At 48.0% G+C, this 10,413-nt stretch overlaps 1 protein-coding gene across 1 annotated transcript in view; it reads right to left on the bottom strand.

Annotated features, from left to right (window-relative positions):
* Nucleotides 1–517: 517 nt before the first annotated feature.
* Nucleotides 518–10,413, bottom strand: part of NOTCH1 (notch receptor 1) — a 33,433-nt gene continuing 23,537 nt past the window's right edge. Inside the window, exons 16-34 of the mRNA XM_075259413.1 lie at nucleotides 10,040–10,159; nucleotides 9,475–9,627; nucleotides 9,148–9,376; nucleotides 8,834–9,035; nucleotides 8,594–8,747; nucleotides 8,323–8,507; nucleotides 8,098–8,230; nucleotides 7,721–7,978; nucleotides 7,528–7,640; nucleotides 6,793–7,361; nucleotides 5,567–5,986; nucleotides 5,324–5,472; nucleotides 4,567–4,786; nucleotides 4,294–4,384; nucleotides 4,029–4,194; nucleotides 3,636–3,934; nucleotides 3,281–3,428; nucleotides 3,096–3,193; nucleotides 518–3,005 (exon numbers count right to left, since the gene is read on the bottom strand). Of these exons, the coding sequence (XP_075115514.1) occupies nucleotides 1,593–3,005; nucleotides 3,096–3,193; nucleotides 3,281–3,428; nucleotides 3,636–3,934; nucleotides 4,029–4,194; nucleotides 4,294–4,384; nucleotides 4,567–4,786; nucleotides 5,324–5,472; nucleotides 5,567–5,986; nucleotides 6,793–7,361; nucleotides 7,528–7,640; nucleotides 7,721–7,978; nucleotides 8,098–8,230; nucleotides 8,323–8,507; nucleotides 8,594–8,747; nucleotides 8,834–9,035; nucleotides 9,148–9,376; nucleotides 9,475–9,627; nucleotides 10,040–10,159 (5,120 nt within the window). The 3' untranslated portion in view covers nucleotides 518–1,592. The remainder of the gene's footprint in view (nucleotides 3,006–3,095; nucleotides 3,194–3,280; nucleotides 3,429–3,635; nucleotides 3,935–4,028; nucleotides 4,195–4,293; nucleotides 4,385–4,566; nucleotides 4,787–5,323; nucleotides 5,473–5,566; nucleotides 5,987–6,792; nucleotides 7,362–7,527; nucleotides 7,641–7,720; nucleotides 7,979–8,097; nucleotides 8,231–8,322; nucleotides 8,508–8,593; nucleotides 8,748–8,833; nucleotides 9,036–9,147; nucleotides 9,377–9,474; nucleotides 9,628–10,039; nucleotides 10,160–10,413) is intronic.

Raw genomic sequence — 10,413 nt, 5'->3', positions numbered from 1 at the left:
CTGTTCTTATACTATAACTAGGCCAATCTGACCTCCGGGAATCTAAAGATGCTGAGTGTCTGTCCCCATAGGAGTGAAGGTGGCATCCATATTGTATATATATCACATGTTATAACCTTGGCCCTTGGGGGAGAAGAGGTTTGGATTCTGGTCTACAGGTCACCTTTATGCAGGGGTCGGCAACCTTCAGCACTCAGCTGTTGTAAGACTTCAATTCCCAGCATGCAATACTTGCTCTTCTGTTATTGAGCAGGCTGGGAGTCGACATGTCACAGCAGCTGGAGCGCCGCAGATTCTGACCCGTTATAGAGCGGTTCTGACACTCAGCTCAGGTCTTGGCCATGTCTGTTATCTACATAAAGTCACTTTGTGATGCTCCGGAGGTGCCGCCGGTACTAGAGGATCCTGCAGCACTGCCGATTAGGTTTGTGGACATAGCGGGCCAGACATCAGCTCTAGCAGCGCCCCAACCCTCTAAGCCCATTAATAAAACAGCAACTTTTTTTATATGATTTATTATAACAAAAATGTCTGTTTACAAAGCCATAAAAAATTACATCATTATTTGCAAACTACAACTTTGCAGGCGATAGATTTCTTCTACATTCTAGAATTTTGTCCTTTTCACTTTACAAGACGACGTCTGGCGCTCCTGGTATTGCTCCACATATAAGCGGCGTATACGAGGGACTACAGAGTCCAGCGCTCCTAGGTTAGTCCTAATACGCTTTTTACATCCTATCGTGAAGCCGTCCGTAAATCCCGTAAGTGGCCGTTGCTGAAATGTCTGTGCCGGCCTAAAAGCGCGGCGGGCGCACGTAACCTGAAATGTGATGCAGATCAGGAATATTCACGTAGACTTTTTAAACAAAATCCACAGTATAGGAATAATCTCTATATACAAAGCTTAGAATTGCCACAGGCTTGTACCAAAAAGTCACTTCTTTGTGTTTGTTTCGCCCGGGCGCTGATCCCAGGGGTGGGAGGAGAGCTCCGGGGAAGGATGCCAAATGTCCAGACACCGACCACGAACCATATAGAGGGAAGAAGGGACTAGTAATACAACATCTTATAAAAAAAAAACTTTACAATCTGCTTCTCCTTTCCAATCCAGCTGAGACTCGTAAGAGCCGTGAGGGTTTATGTGACGTCCAGAATCCTGGAGACGTCTCAGAGGAGGGTAAGGCCCCCGCGGACACACGAGCTGCTCCATATAACAGATAGAAATTTCTTACACCTTTATCAATGTACAATGTTCTTGTTCTTTGTGGTTATTGGAAGGGGGAGGGCAGAATAAATACCATTTAATACAAAGAATCTGTCATTACACTTTGCACAATAAACATCTAAAACTTTTATACTTTAAGGCAGGAATATAAAAAAAAATAAAATACGAGGAGCGTCCTGTAACACATAAATACAAGGGCCGGTCAGTTACGTCAGGTCATCGCTAAAAGTACTTCAATAAATTAAAAAAAAAAAAAGTCTGGAGTCTCTGAAATATAAAATTGTATAAAATGTTTTTTTTGTGTCTGTGCCAGTGTGTCGCAGCAGCCGGGCCTCGCTTTATGGCTCTAGTCCTTAAGTAGAGTTTATTTGAAGGCCTCGGGAATGTGATTGTGTTGGGGCTGGATATTTGTTGGAGGACTCGATATACCCTCGGACCAATCAGACATGTTGGAGTGAGGAGACGAGCTTGACCATTGGTCCGGGGACTCAGGGGAAGGAGTGAGGAAAGGGTGGTCTGAAACCTGTAACTGGTGGCTTGGGGTATTGTCCATAGGGGAAGAGTAACTGTGCTGGGAGGGTGGCGTTAAGAACTGGGTGGTTGACATAGATTGTGTAAGAGTGGCGGGCAGAGAGCCCGCTAGGATCTGGGTGTCCTGGGGCATAATGGAGCGAAGGCCATTGCTTGTCAGTTGCTGCATGTCTGATTGAGCCAGGTCATTTCCACAGAAGGGTGCGCCAATATGGGCGCTAGCTGCAGGCGCTGCATTGTGTTGCTGCTGTTGTTGTTGCATACTTTGTTGTTGGAGTTGCAGGTTCTGTTGCTGTAGCTGCTGAATTTGTTGTGCTTGCATTAGATGAGGCTGGGACATGCGTGTGCTGGGAATAGCCTGATAGGTCATCATAGGTGATAGAGGCGAGTTAGGCAAACTGCCATGCAAGGTGGTCATGAGACTGTGCTGGAGAGCAGCTGCCGTCTGCTGATGGCCACCCTGCTGGAGGTTAGTTCTCATGGGATTGTACTGGTTAGAGACCATCCCATTCTGCAGCCTCAGCCAGTCGCACTGGCCATTCATCGCTGAACCACCCACTGTAAACTGCATGGAGCCTCCGTTCAGTACGGTGCTGGGGCTCGATACGGAAAGGTGGGTTAGACGGGGCGTCATGGACTCAAAACCCATCCGGTTACCGCCACCAACCATTTCCTGCTTGGCTGACATATTCATGTGATTCATACTGATGTGTGTATCGGGCAGATTGTTAAGATGGTTGAGCGGCATGGATGGAGACTGCTGGAATGGAGAGGTCATCAAAGGTGGAGAGGACACATCAGACAAGTATCCGTGAGGAGACTCCAACGAGTCGACAGGAGACAGGACGCCAGAGCTGTTGTTATCCAACAGCCCACCCTTGCCATCTTGAGACTTTTTCCTTCTGGCTTTAAGGTCCTTGGAATCTTTGCACCCGGGAGCCTTGGCACTTGGCTTTCGAGCTTTCTTCCCTTGCACAGCTGGCTTCATGTTTCCAATGTAACCATTAGGGGAGCAGATGGGAGATAAGGTTGGAGCACCCATGGGACCATTGTGCAGCTGTGGACTCCGTACAAGGTTATATTCATCCAATAATCGAACAATGTCGTGGTGCATGCGTTCTTGTGCAATGTCTCGTGGAAGCCGGTCCATGTGGTCGGTGATGTCTCGGTTTGCGTAGTGATCCAGAAGTACTTTGGCCGTTTCATAGCTTCCTTCTCTCGCAGCAAGGAACAGAGGAGTTTCTTCCTGCAGGTAATGAGAAATAAGGTTAAAGCTGGATCATCTACCAAGTCCCCAGGAATGGCCGAAATGTCACCGTGGCCATTTACTTCTCACCTTATTATTTTGCATGTCTTTATTGGCGCCATTTTTCAGGAGAACAGTCGCTGCATCCACATTATTCACTGCAGCTGCCCAGTGTAAAGCAGATTTTCCTACAAGACAATATTGGACAGATTTTAGAACAATTCCCAGAATGCACAGGGACAGCACGTAATGGATTTAACAGTATCCATGTTTACCAAGATCATCCACGGCATTCACATCTGCATGGGAGTTGATCAGTTCTTCAACCATACCCTCCACAGCCAGACGAGCAGCCAAGATCAGTGGAGTTGTGCCATCGTACATGCGGGCATCCAACTCTGTCGCTCTGTTCCGAATAAGAATCTGTGTAACAACAAAACCAATATTGATTCGTATGAAGACCAAGACTGCAGATCTTCAGACACTCAGGAAGTAACTCGGAACATCTAGACATTTCTATGTGAGCCATCAGTCAGCTCAATCATTGTGGAACTATCAGAAATCTCAGTACAATAACATCTGTATGACAAGATCTCCATATAATGTCTGAAATAAAACAAGGATACACACCTGGAAAACGCCTTGAGCATCAGCCGCCACGGCAGCATGAAGAGGAGTGCGCCCCATGTTGTCCTGTACATTGGCATCTGCACTGGACTCCAGCAGTCGTTTGGCAGCATCAGCCCGGGCATAGCGAGCAGCCAGGTGAAGGGCAGTCTCTCCAGTGCGGTCAGTTTGGTTGTGCAGATTTGCACCTTGACCAATAAAGTCAGAGATCATATTGGCTGATGCATCCTCCTCCTCCTCACTGTTAGCGGTCTCTAATCCTCCTCCGCTGCAGGCTGCGATCATTAGTGGGGTGAAGCCATCTGCAAGGAGCCAAGATATGGTTAAGGGGATACGGTTATTTAATAATATCCCAGGACACAGCTAACACCCCTCTAAGAAAGAAACACAACGTACCAGGTCCTCGCACATTAACATCCATGCAGTCGGTATCAATCTCTCCTTGGGGCGGAGTGGGAGCCATAGATGGAGCTCGGAGATCGGCTGCATCCAGGTGTTGCTGTGTCCACTGTCTGTGGTCCGTCTGATCACTCAGATCGGGAAGTATGACGTGATCATCAAACTACGGAAGACGACAACGGTCAGCATAAGCTATAAATGCACCACAAAATCCTAAAGAAACCCAAGTCTGTAAGCAATAAACCTCTCCAGCACATCTCACCCGGAATCTCTTGCTTTCTGAGCTTTCTTCATCTCCCCACTCATTTTGATTATCGTCCATCAATGAACCTTCTGCAGCATTTTTTAGGGGCCTTTAACAAAGAAAAAACAAAACATTAAAAAAATAAAAATTGTATAAAACGTTAAAAAGATTCCCAACTATGAACCCAGTGGAAAGGGTTAATACAGCTTAGTACTACAGACATAGGATCAGTATAAAAGCTCATCGCTCATGTCGCAGGGTCCACACACATCCAGCACTGGGGTCACTTACTTTAAACCCACTGAATCCTCCCCGAGGGGCTCTCGCCTCTTCTTTTTAGTTGACTCTTTTGGATTGAAGCCTTCTGGGAACCAAAGGTGACCGTGTTCTCGGCGCCTCTTCTTGTTGAGGATGATGACTCCCACGACAGCAAAGATGACGAGCAGAACACACAGGGTGACACCCAGGCTAGGATAGAGCGGCGAGATGTTTGGTGGAATAGCCGTCTCACCTGAAGATAACCAGGAGAAGCTCGGTGAGACAGACATTAAAGCTGCATTTCAAAGCGCTGACACAATGGAAATGAACTGAATTTTCTTTAAAACCAAAAAAAAAAAAATTTGTACGCCTCGAAAAAAAAAATCATTCCAAAAATAAGATTATTTTCCGTTACTCATCAGAATTGCAAATTACCCTTAAAACTCTCTCCTGCCCCGAACGGCAGTATCAAGAGACGGGTTTTCTTTACTCCTTTAAGAAAACGGATTAATCACCTTCACATCAGTGCGCTCTCATTGAGCTGTTAAGACAGAGGATTTACATGGGATTTTGGAGATAACGGTTCCAGCACCTCCTGTACGTTATTGATCAATTTCTCTCCCTCTCTTTTCCCCCTGCTTAAAGAATTAATGATCCCGACGTAAATCCAGTCAAAGGGAAAAAAAAAAACTTGAAAGGCGTCTTATTTACTAAGCTTGATGAAGGGGATAAAAAAAAAAATATGTAGAATTTCTTCAGTGTGAGGATTCCTGAAAGTTTGGGAACTTACTTTTGACGGCTTCTATCTGGTACGGGAGGTCCAAGCTGCCGAGAGACGCCAGCGCACCCAGGAATGCCGCCACGTCTGTAGCGCTGTTGAAGCACTGAGAAGTGGTCTGAAAACACTGGCGATTATCTATTTCCAAGTAGACGATGGACCTGTGGGGAGGGTCGGGGGGGGGGGGGGGGGTCACTTACTTCTCCATCATAAGGCACCACATCACTTAGCACTACAAGTAAATGCTCTACCTACCCTTTCACCTCCAGCTGGTCCAGTTCTCTGCGATACCGGCCAGGGATCAGGGATTCCTTCACACCGGTGAAGATGGCACTCGGGGCGTCAGACCATTCCCTCAGGGACCTCTTAATGTGATGTTTCTTCAGTTCCTCCTTATTCCCATAGTAGGGGAAAATCTCATACTCTCCATGTTCATTCTTCTTAAAAACAACGTTGGTGTGGAGGATCCTGCTCAGCTCCCGCAGGAAGTCCACCGAAATGTTCTTCAGCTTTTCTGGGGACACCAGGACCACTAACACCAGGGTGCCATCAGCCAACTTCTCCGGCATATTATTAGCACAGTCCAAACCGTCCCACTCACACTCGGCATTGTTACAGCCTTGATCACAGTGACCGTCCCGGAAGTGGTCCTTGCAGTACTGGTCATAGAGGGGACTGGAAAGAGTCACAACATAGGGTCAGTCAGTGCGGCTTACCCCCATCACATTCTGTTTATAAGCACATTGATTTCAAAGGATTTTTTTTTATTTAAGTTTTTAGCTGTCACCACCATGACCTCCCTAACTCTATGTCACCACCATGGCCACTCCTGCTCGCCATACACTGCCACCATCATGGCCACTCCTGCTCGCCATACACTGCCACCACCATGGCCACTCCTGCTCGCCATACACTGTTACCACCATGGCCACTCCTGCTTGCCATACACTGCCACCATCATGGCCACTCCTGCTCGCCATACACTGCCACCATCATGGCCACTCCTGCTCGCCATACACTGCCACCATCATGGCCACTCCTGCTCGCCATACACTGTTACCACCACCATGGCCACTCCTGCTCACCATACACTGCCACCACCATGGCCACTCCTGCTCGCCATACACTGCCACCACCATGGCCACTACTGCTCGCCATACACTGTTACCACCATGGCCACTCCTGCTTGCCATACACTGCCACCATCATGTCCACTCCTGCTCGCCATACACTGTTACCACCATCATGGCCACTCCTGCTCACCATACACTGCCACCACCATGGCCACTCCTGCTCGCCATACACTGCCACCATCATGGCCACTCCTGCTCGCCATACACTGTTACCACCATGGCCACTCCTGCTCGCCATACACTGCCACCATCATGGCCACTTCTGCTCGCCATACACTGCCACCATGCCCTTGTTTTCTCACCACATCTTTGCCCACCAGTGTGTTTTGGTGTGTCAATATAACTTACTTGCACTGGTTGTCAATGTTTTGGCAATCAAAGCCATCATAGAGGCATCCTGCGTTGTTGCACTGGGAGTCGCATTTACCATCATTGAAATATTTCCAGCACTGAAGAGCATTTGTACAATTCTTCCAAGGATCATAAAAGTCCAGGGAGCAGTCACCTCCGTCCCATCCACAGGCATGAGTGTTGCAGTTAGTGTTGCAGATCTTATTTCCAGCCTGCTTGGAGCAGAGGTCGATCTTACAAACATCTTCAAAATGAGGAGGCTCGATGTCCTGTCCTGGGCCACCCTCAAAGCCATAGTCCAAGAAGTGGCAAATGAGACCATTAAAGTTGCGCGGGCAGATGCACTGATAGAAAGGCTCCTCAGTGACAAACTTGCACGTGCCGCCATTATAGCAAGGGTTGGAATTACAGGGGCTGCTGACTGGATACTGACACAAAGGTCCGGTGAAATCATCTGGACAGACACATTTAGGGGTCTTGAGGGCAGATATACAGGTTCCACCATTGTGACAAATGAGGTTCCCGCACAGACGAGTGTCATATTCACATGTGGCCCCATCAAAGCCCTATAAAAAAAAGTTATTGATTAGTTTAGCAAAGTACGGCAAATCTCTAATATACATTCCTGAACAAGGTCCTGAGCCTGTGTGAGCAGGACTAGGCCAGGGGTTCAGGCTCCAGGTCACCTTCTTCTCTAACATGTAATTCATTTCAGACATGATCTCTTCTTACCGGGGGACATTTGCAGATGAAGCCTCGCTCTGTATTACTCGCTATAGCACAGGATCCTCCGTTCTTGCAAGGTTTTGCTTTGCATCCATCGAGCAGTGATTCACAGCGTCTCCCTGGGAATATAAAGAGCTGCATTAGCGCACCAGGGATCCACGTCACAGACAGGAGGCGGCGACAGGACAGGTGTTATTACCTGTAAATCCTTGGCGGCATTCGCAGCGGTAATTGTTCACCAGCTGGACACAGTTCTGGGTTCCGTGTGTATCGCAAGGGTTTGAGAGACATTCATTGACATCCCCCTCACAGCGCTCCCCCACAAAGCCGTCCAGACAGTTGCAGTGGTATCCACCCACACGATCCACGCATTTGCCGCCGTTGAAGCATTTTGGTTCTTGGTTTGATACCTCATACAGTGGGTTGCAGTCATCGATGTTAATTTCACAGTGAACTCCTGGAGGAAAAAAAAGATGACACTGAACATGATGTATTTATACAAAGTAACGGGACAGTTCCTATGACATTCGCATTGTATTCCCATCTACTATGTATGTAAAGCAATATCCCCATTACCTTGTGTGCCTCTGGGACAGGAGCATTTGTAGGTGTTGATCAGATCAATGCATGTTCCTCCATTTTGGCAGGGGTGAGAGTGGCACTCATTGATTTCCTCTGAACAGTTAACCCCATGGTATCCAGCAACACACTGCAGAATATGAGGAGACATAATAAATATGACAAGGTCTCATGTCAGGAGCTGATCTTATTCAGCATAAGGCGTAGCAGGGAGTTCCTCACCTCACAGGAGTAGCCCCCCAGGTAGTCTGTACAGGTGGCCCCGTTCTGGCATGGGTTGGGGCTGCATTCATCCACCTGCTCCTCGCAGTAGCTTCCTGTATACCCGGGCTGACACAGGCAGTAGTGGGTGTTCCCAGTGTCACGACAAGATCCTGAATTCCTGCACAGATTATTGACGTCCACTCCTGGTGATAGAAGCGTTACAGTGTGACAAGTGTCAGGATTGTGACTATGTGCAGTAACGTGATTATGGGGTGCACAGAAGTCTCACCTCGCTGTAAAGCTGCCACCTCGCACGAGACATTGGGTACGTCACAGTAGAGTCCAGTCCAGCCGCTGTTACACTCACAGCGATACAGGTTGTTTGTTTGCCAGCATTTCCCTCCATTTTTACAGGGAGAGGAGTCACACCACCTCACCAAGTTCTGCAAATATAAGTCAGTTCAGTTCCATGGAGTTCAATAGCTCTTTGCGTTGCATCCACAGAACTGGCAGACTAGGTTGTACTTACCTGGCAGTTCAGTCCAGTGTAGCCCTGGGGACAGGTGCACTTATAGGTCCCATAGCTGTCCTGGCACGTGCCCCCATTCAGACAAGGTTTGGAGTCACACTCGTTGATGTCGTGCTGACAGTAGCTCCCGGTGAATCCAGGCGGACACTGACAGGTAAAGGTGTTTATTCCGTCCACACAGGTGCCACCATTGAAGCAGGAGCTGGCAAAGAGACAGCCAAAGAAAGGCAGTGATTATTACCTGTACACAATGAGGGAACCATCATGGTCCCCTAAAATACATAAAGGGCAGCAGAGTGGGAGACCCGCAGTACCTTTCTGTACAGTCTGGAGTGTTGATTTCACAATGGATGCCACTAAACCCAGAAGGGCAGGTGCAGGTGTAGCTGTTCACACAGTCTGTGCAGTTGGCCCCGTTCTTGCAGGGATTGCTGGCACATTCATTAATATCCTCTTCACACTTTGGCCCACGAAAACCAGGTAAGCAGTTGCAGTAGAAGGCGTTGATCCCGTCCGTGCAGGAGCCGCCATTGTGGCAAGGGTCTGAAATTAAAAGTGACAAGACCACAATCAATTGCTTGCTCTCTCCCAAAAATTCCATAACCAAGCAGAAATGAGCGGCGGCTGCGGCTGGCACTCACTTGGCTGGCAGTCATTAATGTCGGTTTCGCAGTTCCTGCCAGTATATCCAGCTTTACAGAGGCACTTGTAGCTGCCATTCGTGTTCTGACACAAGGCACCGTTTCGGCAGGGGTTCTTCACGCACTCGTTGATATCAATCTCACAGGTTTGTCCTTTGAAAGGGAAGATAAAACCCATAGTAATAAGACTGTAGGGATAAGATGCTGGTTACAGGTCACGGACTGGCAAGTGACTCAGCTGAAGGATCAGACGTATGTGCGGCTGCCGCAGGAGATTCTATAGCAAAGGATTTATAGATATCAAGTTACATGGACTTTATTACTCAGAACAAACATGGCAGCTCTCCAGCCATCCGCCAGAAACCACTGTATGCTACACAATAGGATCCATTACACAATCTCAGTCATGATAGCAGTACCGAGATACACATAAAGAAGACGCGGCGCAGACGTCACATGTAGCGTCAGATCAGTCATCACTTTCCACACACTATCTTAAAGAGACAGTGACGTCTCTGCAGTTTCTACAGAAGAAGTGACGTTTCGCTGCTCAGGCTAAGCTTACCTTGCCAACCAGGAGGACAAATACAGGAGAAACTCTCAAAGTCTTCTGATTCTTGACATCTCCCATCATTCTTACATGGACTATTCGCACAAGGAGCTAAAACGTCCTCACATGTGGCCCCTGGAACAAGAGAAGGGCCATATTTATTTCTAGCACATTAATAGGAAAAACAAAAGCTAGGAAACGTATTTTCTTCATGAAGCGCTCTCTCCCCGATAGGCCGTGGCCTTTTTCCAAAGCCTTCACTATACTCCTCGGGTTACTGTGGCGACCGGGGCCCGGCAGGAAATTCAATCGGGTTTCCTGCAATTGTGCACATTGCCATTTTAATGGAAGGGGAAGCAGGAAGTCAGTAAGCAGGATTCGACTCTGAC

The sequence above is a fragment of the Leptodactylus fuscus genome, chromosome 11 (genome assembly GCF_031893055.1).
Source record: "Leptodactylus fuscus isolate aLepFus1 chromosome 11, aLepFus1.hap2, whole genome shotgun sequence".
NCBI lineage: Eukaryota > Metazoa > Chordata > Amphibia > Anura > Leptodactylidae > Leptodactylus > Leptodactylus fuscus.
Note: the sequence above shows the minus strand (reverse complement) of the source record. Positions and strands in the feature narration are given on the sequence as shown.